At 43.7% G+C, this 20,191-nt stretch overlaps 1 protein-coding gene and 1 long non-coding RNA gene across 2 annotated transcripts in view; one reads left to right on the forward strand and one right to left on the reverse strand.

The window, feature by feature from the left end:
* TSPAN2 (tetraspanin 2) overlaps positions 1-20,191 on the forward strand; it is a 128,739-nt gene that overhangs the window by 102,931 nt on the left and 5,617 nt on the right. The window contains exons 3-7 of the mRNA XM_066600025.1: positions 3,473-3,570; positions 7,051-7,125; positions 8,308-8,403; positions 10,557-10,637; positions 10,975-11,058. Of these exons, the coding sequence (XP_066456122.1) occupies positions 3,473-3,570; positions 7,051-7,125; positions 8,308-8,403; positions 10,557-10,637; positions 10,975-11,058 (434 nt within the window). The remainder of the gene's footprint in view (positions 1-3,472; positions 3,571-7,050; positions 7,126-8,307; positions 8,404-10,556; positions 10,638-10,974; positions 11,059-20,191) is intronic.
* LOC136625651 (uncharacterized) overlaps positions 3,472-20,191 on the reverse strand; it is a 29,902-nt gene continuing 13,182 nt past the window's right edge. Inside the window, exon 2 of the long non-coding RNA XR_010792563.1 lies at positions 3,472-3,681. This is a non-coding gene — a long non-coding RNA (uncharacterized lncRNA). The remainder of the gene's footprint in view (positions 3,682-20,191) is intronic.

Consider the following 20,191-nt stretch of genomic DNA (forward strand, 5'->3'; position numbering starts at 1 on the left):
GGTGGAAGCAGTGGGCTTGGGCGGATGCCCACTCTCCCATTCGTGACACATCCAATATTATTGGCTTTGTCGCTTGTGCACATGAATTTCCCCAGACTCTCTGAATGTTTTTATGATATTAAGTTCTGTAGGTGGTGGGATATTCAAAGTCTTTGCAATTTTGCATTGAGGAACATTTTCTGAAATTGTTCCACAATTTTTAGACGCAGATTTTCATAGATTGGTGAACCTCTGACCATCTTTGCTTCTGAGAGACTCTGCCACTTTAAAATGCTTTTTATAAACCCAATCATATTAAAAAATTGACCCTCCAGCTGTTTTTCATTAGTACCACTTACTTGTGCAGCCTTTTGTTACCCCTGTACCAACTTTTGTGAGATGTGTTTCTGCCATCAATTTCTGAGTTCATTTTTAAAAAATGAAATGGAAAAAGGTCTCACTTTCAACTTCAGATGTGTTTTATTGTAAATAAAATATGGTTATATGAGATTTACAAGTCATTCCATTCCATTTTATTCTTTACATTTATTTATATTTTACACAGCATCCTAGCTTTTTTGGAATTGGGGTTATAGATTGGTGCACATCTCAAAGCTGCCAATCTTGATAGATCTCTCTTAATATTCTTTAATTCACTGTTGGTTTATCCAAAAGAAATGCATTTTATTGGATGAAAGGAGATCTGACAATTGATACTGCAGACAGACTTCTGCTATGAATAAATGTATGAGCCACCAATGGCTAAAATAGTATCTACTTCAGACATGAAATAATTGGCAAGATGTGGGTGTGAAGACAGCAGAGAGCCCTGGGACATCCCCTGGGACAGATTACACTACTAGTCAGGTCTGAAGAAACATTACTCATACAGCTGTCCTCCACACAAATGTCATGAAGCTGTACAGTTTTGGACCATGTACAGATTTCTGCATGCCACCCGGCCTTGAGCTGGTATTTGGCACAGTACTTTTCACCGATTAACATGTAGTTCTATATTTGCATTATAAACATTTTTATTCTGAAATTCAAGCTCAATGTAATTAAAAAGGCAGAATTTATTTAAATGCCCAAAAATGTTGTTATTATTATTATTAAGCGATGCCAGGATTTTTTTTTCTGAAACAGTAGTCAATGCTTGGAACAACCTTCCAGTAGAAGCGGTTGGAAAATCAGCAATACTTGAATTCCAGTGTGCTTAGGAAAAGCACAGATCTATCCGAAGGCTGGATTCACATGGGCGTCAGTGTTTTTACGTTCACCCTCCGGCAATGTAAACACACGTGAACGGGTGCATGTGAACAGGTGTGCCCGTTCAGACGGCCCTGGCCTGGCGCATATTTGTCGAAGCCACAATGCCATTGGTCGGAGGGAGATAGTTTAGCCCTGCTAAGCTGTTCTCCCCCTTCCCTCCCCCTCGCCGTCTCTCGGCAAGGAGAGGAGGTGGAGCGGGAGCTAGTGTGCTAAGCTTCTGCCCTTTGTTGCAGGCAGCAATGGGAGGGGACGGGACAGAGCTTAGTTCCCGCTCCCCATTGCAAGCAGCCAGCAAGGAGATGAGCAGGGAAAAAGATGGGAGTTTAGCAGTCATGCCGCTAAACTCCCTTCCACTTCCGTTCTCCAGCAGCTGTCATAGACTCCCATAGGAGTCTATGCAGCCGCTGGCGGCATAAAAGCGCCCGGCCAAAATGCCTTATCTTGGCCGGGCCGGGCGCTTTTACGCCGTGGAAATACGCCCATGTAAACCAATGCATCAGTGGGGCAGCGTATATTGGACAGGCGTGAAAACCTGGCGGATGTACGCCCGTGTGAGTCCAACCTAAGTGAGAGATAAGATAGGGGCAAACTAGATTGACATTTTTCTGCCGTCCGTTTTCTAAGTTGCTATGCTATTCATTCCAGTGTTAATTTACCAGCAGGTTGTTTTACTTTGGATGGTGGGTAAGCTTTAGTATTTTTTGAACTTGTGATTTTTTTACATTATGTTATGGTGAATAGGATAAAAAAAAAAACCAAACGTTCTCTACTAAAAGATTAAAGTGCAGCATTGACTAAATTTCCATCCTATTGCTTTCCCTACAGACTCCGTAAATAAGGGTTTAATTTTTAGAGCAGTGGACACAACCACCCCAAATCATTGCTTTTTCCCCTTCCTTGCCAACTATGCATATTGAACCCTTGGTCAATCACTCAGGTATTGACCAAAACTGATGAACATTCCACCTTGTGTAGAGTGGTTTCTGGCTACTTGGCACTTATTGGTGTAGAATAATGAAACTGCAGTGTAGCTCTAAGGCACACGTGTCAAACAGAAGGTTCGTGGGCCGAATACGGCCCTCCGACTCATTTTATGTGGCCCACCAGCTGTGCATTAAACCTTAAAGGGGTTATCCAGCCAGCAACCGCTGGGATGCACCGATGTCGGAGTGGAAGCTCTGTCTGACCCCTTTGCAGTGGCTGGCACTTGTAATTGCGTATTTGCACATGCCCATTCACTTCAATAGACTATTGCAATGTGTAACACGCACCAAAATATGGTAGGTCATGCTACTTATTTTTTCATGTGATTGCACATTGCGTGAAAAATACGCTCATATGTAAGAACTCATGCAGGGGGGCGGGTGGAGGCCAGAACAGTGCAGCCCGCAACTGTGACTCAGGGCTGAGCTGCGAGTCTAACTTCAAAATGCATTTATTCTGAAACACTACAGCATTTAAGAAGAAAACACTGATGGAGGCAATAGGCACCTCTATCTCTGAATCATGATGCCCATGGCTCAGGCAGCAGGAATCTGATGACAGAATACCGTTAGGGTGAAAACCAGTTACATTATTGAGTGTTTATTGTAAAATTAATTACACAATACATACATTTTTTATCTACAATAAGAAAGTTATATTTTTGAAACTTTTTTCCAACTTTACTGTGACTGTTAGGATAGTAATGTTTTTATTTCTAGCATACAAAGCATTTTTTATGATGTCTTACTTCTTTTTGACACACTTTACAATCCTAGACCCTAACCACAGAGCTAGCACAGATTAAAATTCACCTTCTTCTAAGGCTCCAAATTGGAGCACCAAATGGTGTTTTTTCCAAGCTTGGTCATATTTGAGTATGTTTTATTATTCGATCAAGTCTCAACAGCTTAACATTTTGGGAAACTAGTTGGACACCCGTTGTCAGTCGGCAGCCCGAGTATCACAGTTTTATTTGCTGTGGGTTGCCGGGAAATCTTTCTCTTGGATACTCTTTGTCCACCTCTGGTCAGGAAGCTGTGGATCGCACACATCATGCATCCGCTGGTGTGTCCTCTTCTACATAAATTTACTTTGAGTTCCAAGTATTAACCCTCTGTATGTTGTTTAGATTTGTTTTTACCTTATTTTGGGTGTAGCACCATTGAGCATTGTTAATATGCACTATTGATTTTCTGTTGATGATGATTTGACATTTGTGTATTCATCTCTTCTTTAGGTCTCTATGTGCTGATAGGAGCCGGGGCTCTGATGATGCTTATTGGCTTTTTTGGTTGCTGTGGAGCGGCTCGCGAATCTCAATGTTTGCTTGGGACGGTAAGAGAATTGTGGTGGTACAACAATGTATATTTCCATATCTGTACTCACAGATCATTATATGCATTGAGCATGGCAGTCAGTCTTGTCACATATGCAGATTCTAATTCCCTACGAGAGAGAGAGTAGTTTCAATTAAACACAACATTCCTAAAAGGGCATTTACCATTAAAAAAAATGTTTAGAGTTAGGTCGGGCTCACACAGGCAAATTTGTATTGCATATTCTGTGATTGCCGTCCACGCTGGTGATCCGCGGATGTTGAAAGGCACAAATTGTCGCTTTTTCGTTCACACTCGTGGATAGGAATTATGTATTCCATGGGCATCCTCTATTTTGCAGCAGAATCCGCGCAGAAAGCCTCCACTGATGTCAATGGAGTCCGTTCGTCCAGCAGCCCATACGCAATTAAAGGGGTTGTCCCGCGCCGAAACGGGTTTTTTTTTTTTTTAACCCCCCCCCCCCCCCCCCGTTCGGCGCGAGACAACCCCGATGCAGGGGTTAAAAAAACAACCCGCACAGCGCTTACCTGAATCCCGGCGGTCCGGCGTCTTCATACTCACCTGCTGAAGATGGCCGCCGGGATCCTCTGTCTCCGTGGACCGCAGGGCTTCTGTGCGGTCCATTGCCGATTCCAGCCTCCTGATTGGCTGGAATCGGCACGTGACGGGGCGGAGCTACACGGAGTCGGCATTCTGCACAAGCGGCCCCATAGAAGACTGCAGAAGACCCGGACTGCGCAAGCGCGGCTAATTTGGCCATCGGAGGGCGAAAATTAGTCGGCTCCATGGGAACGAGGACGCTAGCAACGGAGCAGGTAAGTATAAAACTTTTTATAACTTCTGTATGGCTCATAATTAATGCACAATGTATATTACAAAGTGCATTATTATGGCCATACAGAAGTGTATAGACCCACTTGCTGCCGCGGGACAACCCCTTTAACATTATGTATGGACTGAAGGTACTGGTGTCATTGCTAAGCAATGGCACAGAAACTACAAATAAACTTTAAAAAAAAAAAAAAACTATACTGAGCATGACTGCCCACGAGCTTCCGCGGTGATGCGCAATACATTTAATTGCTGAACGCAGTGTCACCGGCCAGGCTCACAGCTGGAATCCGCTGTGGGCCTTCAGAATGTAGAATTCGATCCACTCGTGTTAGATACTGACATATGATTTGGAGAACATTTGTGCAGACTCGTTGTAGCGTCTTACTGGCGCTGGGTACGAGCTACGAGTGTAGTAGCTGTGCAGATTTGGGGAGGTAATCAGGGACAAGCTGGGAGTCAGCAACATGTGGTCTCTGTATACAGTACAGAAGGCTGAGGCAGGTAACGTAGTCAGATGGAAGCTAGAGGTCAGCAATGGGTGGACTCAGTATGCAGTACAGAAGGATAAGGTGGGGGACGTAGTCCAATGGAAAGCCAGAAGTCAGCAACGGATAGTCTCGGTATGTAGTACAGAAGGATGATGCAGGAAGTGTTGTTGGGAGGGAAGCCAGGAGTCATTATCAGGAAGTCTTCAAATCGCTTGTAGCAGAGGCATAACTTGAAGCTGCTGGGCTCCAGTAAAAAATCTGGAATTGGGCCCCCCAACTCTAAAACTTTATTGATAGTATTGCTTTGCAGTATGGGGAAGTGATACTTTATGGGCCCCCCGGGGCTTCTGGGTCCCGGTGCGACTGCACCCCCTATACTTACGCCCTATCTTGTAGTGGAGAAGAAGGAGAGCAGCTAGATCAAGGCTGGGGAGCAAAATAATCATGCGTGGGTGGAAGGGCCAGGCTTATATAGGAAGTGCTAATTAGCAGCAGGGCGGGGCCAGGACAGAGAGGCAGAAACTAGATCAGGAGCCAGTGCTATGATCAGCAGGCTGGATAACTCACTGGGGAGAGAACCTGTCTGTAGCACAGGAGGTCCCAGGTTCGATCCCTTATACTTGTAACTTCACCATGGATATGATCTAATGTAGTAAGTAAACAAAATACTTACCATCCCCCAGTTATTAAAGAGATTCTCCATGGCTTAACTTAACCATAAATAGGTAATCAATGTGTAAGTGGTGTTCCCTGTTGTCAGTAGATGACTACAGTTCCTATTATTAATGTAGTTGCTTTGCCACTCAGGAGTGTCCTAATAAAGCAGAGGTGACCGGATGAACGTATAAATCATCATCATGTTAAACTGCCATACACATGGCCGACCGCGTTTCAAAATAGACCAACTGTCATTTACGATGAAGTGTATGGCATAATTGAATGAATTTGCCACTTTGCACAAGCCAACTTTGTTTTAAACTTTCTCCCTCATGGGATTTTGTCTGGCATATTACTAGTGGTATCATTTGTACGAGCCTATGGACAATTGATTGGTTGCATTCCAGCTGATCCAAATCACATGTATGGGCAATTTAATATAAGCTGCAACCTGTATCCTGCTGCGAGGGCTATAGACTATTTCTAAGCACTGCCCTGCTTTAATTGCAGATCACTGAAGTAACAGCAATTCGCTGATTTACTTTTCTATGTATATAAAATTTCCTAGTAAGTGTATACCAAACATAGACCTGTGTTTTATGTAACGTCGTCTTCATATTCAGGATATAAAATATATAGACTTGAGATTATACAAGATATTTAGTATCTTTTTACTTTCTTTTCACTTAAGTGCATGTATTTTGAGTATTCATTTTTGCAATAGAGTTTGTCTTCTGCAGCTTCTACATAGCGCTGTACATAAACACTGGATTCTAAGTCTAAGGGCTCCAACCCACTTGCGTTTTTTTTAACACATTATAGCTTGCCTTTTTTTCATGCTATATTGCTGCTTTTTTTTCACACGATTGTCAATGGGACTTTCTAATGTTAAAAACGCTTTGCAAGTTGGTGCGTTTTTAACATTAGAAAGTCCCATTGACAATCGCGTGAAAAAAAAGCAGCAATATAGCATGAAAAAAGGCAAGTTATAATGTGTTAAAAAAACACAAGTGTGCAGGAGCCCTTAACAGGAGATCCGTCAGTGAGGCTGGGCCTATTTACATAGACTGTTTATCATTCAGATTCTTGCTGGATCATGGGAATCTGAACGATAATTGTTCTGTGTAAATGCTGCCAGCAAGTGAACGACGAGTGATAATTCACTTATCGTTCGTTTCTCAGTTTCAACAAGCATGAAAACCAAATGACGATCTGTTCGTGTGAACAGGCAGTTGTTTATCTAGGAATAACAGCCTGTTCACTTTGAATGAGAGACGGACTATCGGATGCGATCTCCGACCCGCGCCACCTCCATTGTGAAAGCACAAGACTGATTATCACTAGGCCATGTAAGAGGGCCCTTAGTTTTCAGCCCTTCTGTCTCCTCTCTTGTATGTTCTTATCAGCTAATTTATGACCACAACAAAGTTTATCTAAGTTTTCTCTACTTATGTAACCTCTGTTTGTATTGCTGGTAATGATTTTTTCCTCTCTTATAGTTCTTTATCTGTTTACTGGTAATTTTTGCTGCTGAAGTCACCGCTGGAGTATTTGCATTTTTGGGTAAACAAGAGGTAAAATATACCATTTTTTAGCACTCTACATGTTCTGAAGTGATCCGAGGAAGTACTAGATGTTTGTCAAATGCACAGCAGCCACGAGGTAAACCGAGTGCTTTCTCTCATAAGATATATGTGAGGGAATTGCACTACTACCGAGAAACAAGAGGCCAAGAAAGCTTAATGGTAAACCTGCATCAACCCAAATTGTAGGCCGCTTGTCCTCTTAGCATCCGTTTAATATGATTTACATACTTTTCTTTCACCATATGTAAAGTGTGAAAAGCAAGCTGTGAATCTGCACTATAAATTGACATAATGCAAATAGGGAATAACTTGCTGAGCTGTAGGGGTCTCTGTGCTGAGACCCCCTGCTGATCTCAAGTACAGAGGTCCGGGGTCCCTCTCTGCCTGTCACTGCAGGGTCGCTATTTCCCCCTCAGGAAATGCCCTGAAGGAAATACCCGAGCGCATACCGCTCAGCCATCTCCCGCAGTCCCACTGAAAGTGAATGGAGTGGTAGAACACTAGTGCGACTGTCTCTCCATTCAGTCTAATCCTCACTATTGTGAGGGTGCAGTAAGCCCACAGCAAGGACGATGGGGGATAGTGAACAGGACCACCATTCTTGGGACCAGTGAGGGTACCACCGATCAGCAAGTTATCCCCTATGCTGTAGATAGCGGATAACTTGTTATCCTGGTACAGCTCTTTTAATATGACTATAAAGTGATGCCTCCTTTTTACAGATAATCCACGAGTTGCAGAAAAAAGGGATTCAGCGCTTTATAAACATGTCTTTCCATCTGAATGTCATTGTTTCGGTGTGGTTGCTCCAGAACAATGCTGCAGTTGCAGGGATGAATTTGCTCCATTGTGTCTGAAAAGTGACATATTCTAGTATTTAGATACTGCCGTGAGTGAAGCACAGAATTGTCCAGTCCATTTGATGTTTACTCAATGTGTATGGCCGCCTTTACATATCTTCTCCAGACTACATGCCAAATACTATAGAGAGCAACTACTCCATGTTATTAAGGCATTGCTACTAGGGATGTGTAAGGTGGGGGAAGCAAGCCACACAGGTCCATGTGTTATAGCTTTCCTAACCACAGAATGTGATGTACTGTATTCGATTATTGTATGGTATAATATAGGATGCTGTATGTGATTTTATCAATCATATTCTCTTACCAGGCTATTAAAGGGGCGAAAAAAATATACATAGATGCTTACAACAACTTTATAAACCATAAAGAAGAAAACTCAACTTTAGTGGATTTTCACACTTTTGTAAGTATTGATTCTGGGAAACAACATTAAACGGTTGTGCCAAAAACTGCACCCCTGTGCATATTACACTATGAGGGCATATAAAAGTCAGAAAGTGGGGTCCTCTGCTCTATGAGCTGGGACCGAGAGCCACTTTGTAAGAGTGCTCCCTTTCTGGCAGACTTTAAACCATCCCTACATCACATGATGGGCATGCCATCCCTTGTAGTACATTTCCCCAGCAGCAGCTGCTTTAGGCCAAAGGCTTGTTCATTGGGGGGGCAGTGTCAAACCAGTAGCCCTACTTGATTCAGGTAAGGGACTCTGCAGCCCTTAAATTGGTGTATTTATTGATATGAATCCACACAAATGTCTCCATGACACCTTCACACATAACCGGAATTAGAATAGGAAATGTTGTCATTAGGCCCTCTCAGCTATACGAGTTGCATGGGTACCAATTGTGAGTGTGCAATAAAGACAAGAGTACACATAGCCCCCCTACCACTGTTTAAGCTTGCCCCTTGACTTCAGAGCAGGCTTCCTCTTTACCCCTCGGTAATCGTCCATGATTGGCAGTGGGTTTAAACATTTTAGCTGTCATCTCCTCACTTCTTCACTTCACTTTACAAAAAAGTCAAAGTGAAAACATTCGAGATACTTTTAGGATGCTTTCACACTACATTTTTGTGATCTGTTTGAGGTAAGTACTGGAAACCTTCCCAGAGCCACAGACCCCCATCCACCAGACGGAGACCCTTTTGGTCTCTGTTCGGTAGATATCCATCAGGGCTACTGTTTTTTTTTTCTGGATAGAATAGCACAGTTACTGCACTAGCCCATCAGACACATCCTCTAAGAAAACATATGTTAAGTGGATACCATAATAATCTATAGCTAACTGATACATTAAACAACTGCCTAACACTGGCATTCTTCGGGGATAGGCCATAACTGCACCCATTTAACCGATTTTTTTTATAGGAGGCCAATATATCTTATGGATCATGAATGCCTCTATTACGCATCCGTCACAGCCTCCGTTAAATATATAATTTGGGAGCTATTCCAGCACATACTGTATGTTTAATGGAATCCTTTAATGTAGTGCAAAAAAGGCTTATTTATAAACTTTACTTATTTCGTTCTACATCTACAGTACCGTGCAAAAGGCAGGTGTGGAAAATGCTGTTAAGTAAGAATCTTTTCAAAAATAGAAGGCTTCTGATTGGATCCAAATTTATTTAGCAGCAGAACAACAACCCCAAACATCCAGTTTGTGTCATTGACAACTATCTTCAGTGTAAAGAAGAACAGGGGGTCCTGGAAGTGATGATATGGTCCCCATGACTCCATTCTGCTGGGATTACATGAAGAGACAGAAGGATTTGTGCAAGCTACATCCACAGAACATATGTGCTTAGTTCTCCAAGATCTTTGAGCAAGCTCCCTGCTGATTTCCTTCAAAAACTGTGTGCAAGTGTCCCTAGAAGAATTGATGCTGTTTTGAAGACAAAGAGTGATCACACCAAATACCAACTTGATTTAGATGTTTCTATTGTTCATTCAGTTTTGTGCAATCTTCTATTTTTGAAAGCATTCTTACTCTGCAGCACTTTCTCCACACCTGCTCAAGGGTCGGCTCACACAGGACAGATTTGCTGCGGATTTTCAGTAGCAGCAAAGTGGATGAGGTTTTCAAAATCCTGTCCACAAGCTGCGGAAAAAATCTGCACAAAACCTGTTCAGAAATTGACATGCGGAGCAAAAATTAAATCCACAGCAATGTCAATTTTAGCATCGGGTTTGCTGCAGAATCCACCTCTTCAAAACGAGGGGCTGATATTTTGCACCCAAATCAGTGTTTTAAAATGTGTCAAAAACCACACCAAATGGTTTTGACAAAGACTTTTAGTTGCGGATCTGCTGCTGTGAACATGCTCATATTTCAAGGGCCACAAAACATGGAATACATTTAGAAATCTGTATAATTCATAAAAATACTCATGCTAGTGCTAACCACTACTTGGGGAGAGGATTATGACTCCTTCGGCAGTTCAAAGGCAATGCACTAAATAAAGCACAGCAGTTCTAGTGTTAAGAGGTGCAGTCCGGGCTTCATCAGCAGATCTATGGGGTCAATTTTACAGCATATTTAAAATTCATATTTACAGGCAAAATGTTGTGGGAATGAAGACCCCAAGAGTGCGGAAAATCTGAGAAACCTGTGCTTAGAAGGCTATAAGGAACACAAGGTATGTTACATGCATGTTGTTCCATGTTACTATCCCAACTACATGTTCTAAAACCAATGTGTTTCCAATGGCCGTTTGTTACATGAATACATAATATTTGTATAGTTGCAATCCCATAATAATCCCTGATGTTCAGTGTTCTCCTGGAACTGTGAAGCACTGTGGCATCACCCGCCGCTCACGACCCCAGTGTTCCTTTATGGAAACGCTGCATGCAACCTTATGAGCGATGCAGAGAAATAGTCCCTTCTATCCTGCCATGGAGACCCATGTACAGGTGACACCGGTCTCATGTACAGGTGAGACCAGCACTGATAAATGGTTTCTGTCTTCACAGGACTGCCTGCAGGAGATTGAGAAGGTGCTACATCACAATTTCCAGATCGTGGGGATACTTGCAGTTGCTACAGCGGGAATTACTGTGAGTATCGTGGATGTGATGGAGACATTACCAAAATCAAATACTTTTATTGCCCAGCAAAGGCAATACAGCCAGCAGTGACAATACAGATCTCTTCTAGGCGAACATGTCATGAGGTTCATCTTACACACGGGATGGCATTATGCCGCAGGATGCAGACAAGTCCGCAGCTGCGAAATTCCACATCAAAATTCGCAGGTCTAGCTAGGAATTATGGTGCAGAATTTACCACAGCTTGTGGTGCATTGTGCAGCCTATATCTTCCCATCTTAAAGGTCTGTTAATGCCTTAACACCACAGGACGTAAGTTTACCTCCTGGCAGGGTGGTACTTAACACTAGAGGACATAAACTTACAGCCTGTGAATGACGCGAGTTCAGAAATGAGCCGATACCATCTTGCAGCGGGATTTGGCTGTGATTGATAGCTGGCCACCCACTTCAACAGCGGGAATAGATGGGAATAGCGATTCTTGCTGTTAACCGCTAAGTGCCATGGCTGTTTGTAAAGGGTTTACAGAGGGAGTGCGCGCCCTATGTGATGTCATCGGCCATCTACGACATAATCACGGAGGGACTGATGGGTTGCCATGGCACCCAGATGCCAGAGACTGGTGTTCAGACTTGCCACGGCCTGTGATCACTATTGTAAGCGATAAGGCATTGCAGTGCGGAAGTACTGCGAAGCATCATCATAGTGATTGAAGCTTGTATGGTTCAAATGCCCTATAGGCATGAAAAATGTAAAAAAAAAAAAAGTAAAAAAAACACCAAAAAACTTTGTATAAAACATTTTTAAAAAATATGCCACATATTTGTTACCGCGTTCATAAAAACCTGTACAATAAATTGAACACAATCTTTATTCTGCCTTGCATAAACTGGAGCCGCAGCTGCTGCCGGCGGCTCCATTGAAGGCAATGGTCTGCCAGCACCCCTGAATTATTTTTCAGAGAACGGCTTTACATATAAGCTCTTCCCTGAAAACAAGGATTTTAGTGTTAAAAAAAATATATTTACCTGTCCTCAGCAGTGTCCCCGCGGGGATGAAGAACACATCTGCCGCATGCGACAGATGTTTCCTTCATCCCTGCGAAGAAAAAGAATTTCCTGCTACACCTGCAACATCTGTGACAGATGCAGCAAAGGAAGTCTTCATCCCTGTGGGGAATAAATTGTTTTTCAGGGAAGGGCTTTAAATATAAGCCCTTCCCTGAAAAACAAAGAAAAGTGGTGTTGAAAATGTAAAAAAAAATCATACTCACCTTCCTTCAGCTGCTGGGGCTCAGCCGCATCCTCTCTGCGCTGTCCCTGGCTGTGTAATGCAGTTCTTTCAGAAAGAGCTGCTTCTGATTGGCTGAGGCACTCAGCCAATCACAGGCAGCTCTGGCCTGTCATTCATTTAGCGAGCTCTGACTGTGATTGGCTGAGGTGCTCAGATGTGGCAGGTGCAGCAGGGAATTCTTTTTCCTCGCGGGGATAAAGGAAACATCTGCCGCATGCGGCAGATGTGTTCTTCATCCCTGAGGGGGAACAGCAGCGGCAGACCGGTATTTTTTTTTTTTAACACTAAAATTCTTGTTTTTCAGGGAAGAGCTTATATATAAAGCACTTTCCTGAAAAACAATTCAGGGGTGCCGGCAGACCGTTGTCTTCAAAGTAGCCGCCAGCAGCCGCGGCTCCATTGAAGACAATGTGTGCATTCCCTGTGGTCAACGCATGTCCTATCTTTGCAAGCACACACCTGTAAAGCACGGACATGTGCACACACCATAGGGAATGCATTGGTTCTAATAGAAGCGTGTTTTTGTGCGCGCGTATGCACACACAAAAACATGCTCGTGTGAAGCCACCCTTAGGACTACTTTACTTTGTTTTCAAAAAATTACCTAATTAGTGATCTATTTGGACTAAAAAAAAATCTAAGAATTCTAACTGCCTCACAGTTCTTCACCAGGATGATCCTGCCCACTTGGAAGAGTAAGGGCTCATTACACTCCCATATATAACTTCTTTAGTAATTAATTTTTCTTTTTTTCATTGAAAAAAATGTGCCAATACATTTGAAAGCTTTTAACCACATTTCTCAGTTTTTTTCTGCATTACTTTTTTTTTTCAACCAACAGGATGTTCTAATGGATCCTTATGGGTGTCGTTTTTATCCCCTAAGTGGGTTTTTGCCACGACTTAAGTTTGCTTCACAACCACTCTATCCTTCCTGGTTGCTGCTGACCAGAACATGTTTCAGGCAGACGGAGGTGGGTCCATCTTGCCACACACTGATTTGTCTGAGGGCTAACTGGGGTAGCAGTACCTGGGGATCCCCAGTTTTCACGCTTGACCCCTCCAGGAGGGATGCCAGCTTTGCTATGGGGTCCCCAAGTCATCACATGCACAGATAGTGCATGTTGGGCCGAGGCGTAGTATCTGTAGGTCTGAACAGGGGCGTAGTGAAGAAAAAGGCAGCAGTCAGAGCTAGCAGCATAGGTGCGTTAACTAGGTCCAAGCCGAAGGTCAAGGCAGAAAGCAATAGCAGAGTCCAAAATCCAGAGGCGAGGTCGAAACACAGAAGTCGGAATGGTCAATAATCAGGCAAGGGTCAAAACCAGAACAAACAGGAACAGGGACTTTGTCACAGATGGTTGAATGAGACTAATTGCTTAGACATTCACCCTAGCGTGCAGTTACCTAATGTAACAGATGCTGACTGGTCATTGATGTGAGTCCAAAGCAGGCAGATTAACTGTTAGTTTACTGGTGTAGTAATATAGCAGAGCCGACTGGATCAAAAAACTGCAAAATGTGGAGAGTTCATGACAACATGTGACTCAGCCAATCACAGTGACCTTCTATAGCCAGTGATTGGCTGCAGCAGTCACATGTCCTGGTCAGCAGCAACTAGGAAGAACAGAGTGGTTGTGAAGCAATTTCAAGTTGTGGGAAAAAGTTGAATAAGTATGGATGAAAGACAACTGAAAAACTGATGCAATACCATATTTTTTGTTCCCTTTAGGCCGCCTGCAGACGAGCGGGTCGGATCCGGCAGCGAGAATTCTCGCCGCGGGACCCGACCCGAGAGCCTGCAGGGACGAGCGCGTACTCACCAGCGCCTGGCGGCCCCGGCTCTTGCATGTGCCGGCTGCGGCGCAGCCCGGAGCCGGCGGCCGGGTGAGTGCGTGCCCCGCACAAAAATAGGGCATGCCGCGGTTTGTTTGCCGCGCGAGACTTCGCGCGGCCAAACCGCAGCCGTCTGCATAGGAGTGCGTATTGTAATGCACTCCTATGCAAACTTTCAGTGGCGGAAATCCCGCGGGAAATACCGCCACGGGATTTCCGCCCGTGTGCAGGCGGCCTTATTTGTGGGGTTTTTTTGTTAAAGGATTAATTATGTACAGTATTTTTTTGGCTCTTTCGTTGCTGAAATATAGTTCATAAAAGCTTAACAAATATGTAGATGTGAACTATGCAAAAAAGTATGTGTATTATTAATCCTTTCCCTTTCTATCACATACATTTATATCATGGGTGGATGGGCTTAAACATAAATTGTCATACAGCACAGTGATGGAGTGTATTAGGGAGCTGAACCTGCACCATTGACTGCTGGTGTCAGCTGTGACATATCATGTTTGACAACAATCCTGTTACCACAGTTAGTACGGTACCCCCACAATGCGATTGCATGGTGCCGATCGTTTCTTATGGTCTGCACGAAAAGATCCTTGAAAAAAATCCTTATGTGGATCAAAACATTGAGGAAAAAGTGACATTATCTGTCTGTGATCGCTCTGTCGGAATTAATATGACATATTCAAGCTTCTCAAATGGCCTACTTGAGTGTTATGGATCTGTTTCCTCTCTTGGTTCTCTTTTTGGCACTTTCCTGCCCTTCATATTCTCTCTAAGTTCATTTCCTATGTCTACCATATGTTCCCTTCCAGTAAGACTGATGGGTAAGCTCTCATTTCCAGCCAACGGCGAATATAATATCTTGCCAAAATTAGCTGTATCTTTCACTTAGTGACACCTGAAAGCCCATGTAAATCATACACACAGTTTTCTATTGTCTACATATTTAGAACTGACTCATTGCCATAATTACAAAGCATTGTGACCAGCTCCACCTGGTGTAGGCTGATGGGCTTACTCACATAACAGCGTCATCCTTTCCAGCAGTCCTGGTTTGGGCACATTTCTTAATGTTTGTTTCATTTCAAATTGTTCTTTTTTTACCTAGTCTCTAGCTCGCTATGACACAGAAAAACAGGATGCCCGCAGATGTAAAACTATAGGGAGCTGAGAGCTGCAGTGAGGCTCTTCTTCTCCCAGGGCATACTGTAGTTTCAGTGTGGCCGTCCCCTGAATAAAAGCTTATATAATGTGTGTTTATATAGCATTTTTAGGAATAGTAATGCATTCCCATTTACAGAGTCAGGGCTACAGTTACTGTACAATTGTAAATTGCCAATAGTGCATACAGATGACCTACGGGTATGTTTACATGGGGTGGAAATGCAGCAGAATGTCGGGAGCAGAAATTTTGCTGCAAATTTTGCAGCTTTTCTGCATCCAGGACATCCGAAGTCTTCGGCCGTCAGCACTTCCTTCACCTGGTGCCTGGTGGCCTCTAGTAGGCACAGTACCGCTGGTCACTTGTGCATCACCTGGCGCTGCGCTCAGTCCAGGCCACTGATTACCTGGTGAGGGAGCATGCTGACAGCAGAAGACTGTTTTAGCTGCGGAAATGCTGCACAGTTTGCCGTGAAATTTCTGCCCCGTGTAAAGTAAATGTAACTGTATGGGGCCAAATAATTTGACATTCTTAGCTAGGGTAGTTAGTGGATTTATGGGATCTACGGCACAGGAAGAGATAAAGGGGTCTAGGGCAGAGGAGGGGTAGATGTCTGAATCCCTAGTGGTCTAAGGCAATGAAGGAGTTACTGTCTGCAATTTTGGTCTTAGAGACAGTGAAGAGGTGAGTGTCTGCTTGACTGGTGACCTACAGTAATGAAGGGGTTACTGTCAGTATCCCTGGTGACCAAGAGCAGAGAAAGGGTTAACGTTGCAGGGGTTATCCACATCTCCAGGCTCAATTACTGCCCCTGTAGCAGGAAGGGGGAGATTAGAATGGGCAGACATCCTCTTTTCCAACAGACAGCACCTTAAGGTCCTCTGCCTTTCTCAAACAGACTGCTCCCCATGCCCCATCTCTCACACTGACTGCACCCTCTTTCACAGACTACTTTTCATGCTCATTCTCACACACTCCTTCTTATCCACAGTCTCCATCCGCAGACTGCTCCCCATACCCCCACTACCTTACAGTGAACCTTTTCCTCCTTCTTGCACTGATCATAGAGATGAGAGGACTGTCGCACAGTTTTCTCTATGATCGGACAGAGAAATTGAAGAGCGGTGTGCCTGATTAAGAAAGCCTGCGGGAGTAGGTTGAGTGTGGGGAGTTTGTAACTTAAAGGGTATAATAAAGCCCTCCTCTCCATATTACTGCACCTGGGGGTAAGTGCCCTGACTGCCCCCTACCCTCACTACTTCCCTGGAAGAGCTGGTACGTAATCAGATCCATAGATATTAATTAGCTGCCAGGAATAAGGGGGGATTTGTTGTCTGGGAAGATCATGGACTTTTAAGAAATGAGTGGAAACTTATAGTGTGTCTGTTAAAGTGATGAAAGCCAGAGGGTCTCCACGTGCTCCAATCCACTTCACATTCTCGGTCTAACTGGCAGCCACAGTGGAGACATTTTTAATTAGAACAGCAGCAGCGCAAGTCTGAACTTACTAGGTAAAGAGTATCCTAATACAGTTATAGCCAGGCTTACCATGACATTTAACGTGTTATGTCAGCTCTCTGTGCCATAGTTTGTTTGCTCATTCAACTGCTTTAAAATAGTTTTTGTGTTAAAATAAAACAATAGCTTAATAATGGCTTATAGTGACAAGTGTAAAAAGTCTTGCGCTCAGAGTGCCCAAGTGTGCCACAGCACCAAGACATGGTATATAGAAGACAAGGACTTCTAGAAGTTGTCAATGAACCAAGATATTAAAAGAAATGGTGAAATCTTAGCATGCGTATAGGTGATTATTTATCGACATAAACAAAACAGAGTGCAACGCATTTCAGAGTTTTAACCCCTTAGTGACGGCGCCATCGACTTTCTACGTCCTGCTATTGCAGGACGTGTATGTCGGGAGATAGCGCCGCTATCTCCCTCCATACAGCGTGGGCGTCAGCTGTTTATTACAGCTGACACCCGCGGGCAATAGCTGCGAGCGTCCGTTCGGCCGATCGCGGCTATTAACCCTTTAAATGCCACTGTCAATTCTGACAGCGGCATTTAAATCTCCCGAACGATGTTCAGGGGTCCCGTACGGCCCCCCCGCGGTGAGATCGGGGGAGCCGTGCAGGTGTCATGGCCGCCGAGGGCCTTTAGAAAGGCCCCAGTGCTGCCTTAGCAGACTGCCTATTAAGCCATCCCTGTGGGGTGGCTTGATAGACTGCCTATAAAAAAGCAGTATGACGTAATGCTATAGCTATAGCATTACGTCATACTGCAGGAGCGATCAAAGCATCGTATGTTAAAGTCCCCCCTGGGGACTGAAAGAAAGTGTAAAAAAAGAACAATAAAGTTTTAGTTATTATTTTAAAAAAAATAAATAAATAAAAGTTAAAAAAAAAAAAACCTTTTGCCATATTTGCAAAAAAAAAATCAAAATAACAAATCAAAATACGTGTTTGGTATCGCCGCGTCCGTAATAGTCCGATCTATCAAAGTAATGTATGATTTACCCTGCATGGTAAACATGGTTCAAAAAAAAAATAAATAAAGAACGCCCGAAATGCACTTTTTTGGTCACCCTATCTCCGAGAAAAAATGTAATAAAAGGCGATCAAAAAGTCAGCTGTATGCGAAAATGGTACCAACGGAAACGTCAGGACATACCGCACAAAATGAGCCTTCACATAACTATGTCACAAAAAAAATTTAAAAGTTATTGTGCGCAGAAAATAATTTTTAAAAATTAAATATCTTTTAAAAAAATACAAGTACTACAGCAACAAAAAAATACTATATAAGTTTGGTATCATAGTAATCGAATTGACCCATAGAATAAAAATATCAGGTCGTTTTAGTTGCTGTTTGTACGCCGTAGAAACAGGACGCACCGAAAGATGGTGGAAAGCCGTTTTTTTTCCATTTCTCTCAGCTTAGAATTTTTTAAAAGTTTTTCAGTAAATCATATGGCATAATAAATAGTGCCATTGCAAAATACAACTCATTCCTAAAAAAACAAGCCCTCATACAGCGACGTCGATGGATAAATAAGGGAACTACAATTTTTTAAAAGGGAGTAGGAAAAAACGAAAATGGAAAAAAGCAAAAAAGCTCAGTTACTAAGGGGTTAAATACTCTTTTGTCAAGCACAAATCTAAAATACAGTGGTAATGAGGTATTGCAGATTTTTCAATTTAAAAGGGGAAACAAAGATCAGAATAACACAAAACATAAAAAATAAGGAAAATACATGATTAAAAATAAATGGTCAACTGATTAAAATTCATGTTATAAATACAAGTCTATGGAGGTTGATGTAAATACATAAAAACATAAGTTAAAAAGCAGTACAGCAAGCAATTAAAGGTTTGATGAAGTGAGTAGTTTCTTGAGGTCGGTATTAGTGTATCTTGTCGCCAGCGGAAGTGTGGGTGGTGACAAGGTACAGGGAATTTGACAGGCCGGCCACGCCCCCCTCTGAGGTCCTGAAAGTCACTACAGACTTACATCAGCGTTACAGGCCCTCCAGCAACTTAGCTCTTGCCACAGCGTCGCCTTCTTGTCTGTCGGCGGCGTCCAGCGGACTCCCTGCAGTGGGCAGCGGCGGCGGAGCAACTGATATCCCGCTGTACTGCGCATCGGCGAGGGAACAGCTGATTCCCCAGCGGCCTCCCTGCACAGGACAGCGGCGGAGGAATAGCGGCTTCCCTGGCGGCCTCCCTGCACAGGACAGCGGCAGAGGAATAGCAGCTTCCCTGGCGGCCTCCCTGCACTGGGCTGCGATGCAGGACAATAAGGCATCGGCGGCAGAGAACCTTCCCTGGGGGCCTCCCTGGAGTGGGCAGCGCCGTCGGACTACGAGGGAGCTGGTGAGCGGCAGCGACAGCACACCGCTCCTATTTCACAGAGTGAGAGAGGGGAACGGAGGCTGCAGGGGACCGAAGACACAAAAATCTAACTGCGGCCACAGAGCTGCAGAGCCAGGCGGGCGGAGGCTGCAAGGGATCAGGAACACAAGTAGCTAAGTGCAGCCACAGCGCTGCCGAGGGAGGGGGATGAAGGGGAGCGAGGACACAACAACATTATTGCGGTGAGAGGGCTGGGGAGGGAGGGGGGCGGAGGCTGCAGGGGAGCAGCGAAACAGCAAGGTTACTCGAGGGACAGGAAGGCTGCAGGGGAATGTGCACACTGCTAGGACCTTCAATGCTTGAGTCAATTGGGAGCTAGGGGTGTGACAGGGCCGTTACTCCTGTCAAACCACTGGCTTCTGGTGGCGTCAATATACACTAATACCCTTGAGGTCAAGGTAAAGGTACAGGCGGTGATGAAAGTAACAGGTCTCAAATTGTATAATACCTTAAGGACAAGGTAATAAAAAGCATATGAGGGTGAGATAAGACAGTAAGCATGCCCTAGAAGCAGAGAGAGTAGCCATGATTGAGCATGTAACAACTATCTGCGCTCTTAAAGATTTTTTAGAATACTATAGATTTAATATTCCTTTGTGGATCTTTGGGAACCGATATTTCGTGGTTCTGCAAGGACCCTGTGTTATGCTGTTCTGACTAGAGTTTTAGGGTACTCCTTTTCCCTGAAACGGTCGATCAGACTTTTTGATTGATCTTTGTAATCTTCTACTGAGGTACAATTCCTTCTTATTCTTCTGAATTGACCATAGGGTATATCCCTCTTCCACTCCTTTGTGTGACAGCTATTAAAGTTCAGGTAACTGTTCACGTCTACTTTCATGAAGTGAGTCTTAGTCAAAAGTGAGCCATTTTGAACAAAAATTCTAGATCCAGGAAAATTTTGTTTTCTCTACTTGGTGGTACTTGTAAAT

This window comes from Eleutherodactylus coqui, chromosome 4 (assembly GCF_035609145.1).
Source record: "Eleutherodactylus coqui strain aEleCoq1 chromosome 4, aEleCoq1.hap1, whole genome shotgun sequence".
NCBI classification, from domain to species: Eukaryota; Metazoa; Chordata; class Amphibia; order Anura; family Eleutherodactylidae; genus Eleutherodactylus; species Eleutherodactylus coqui.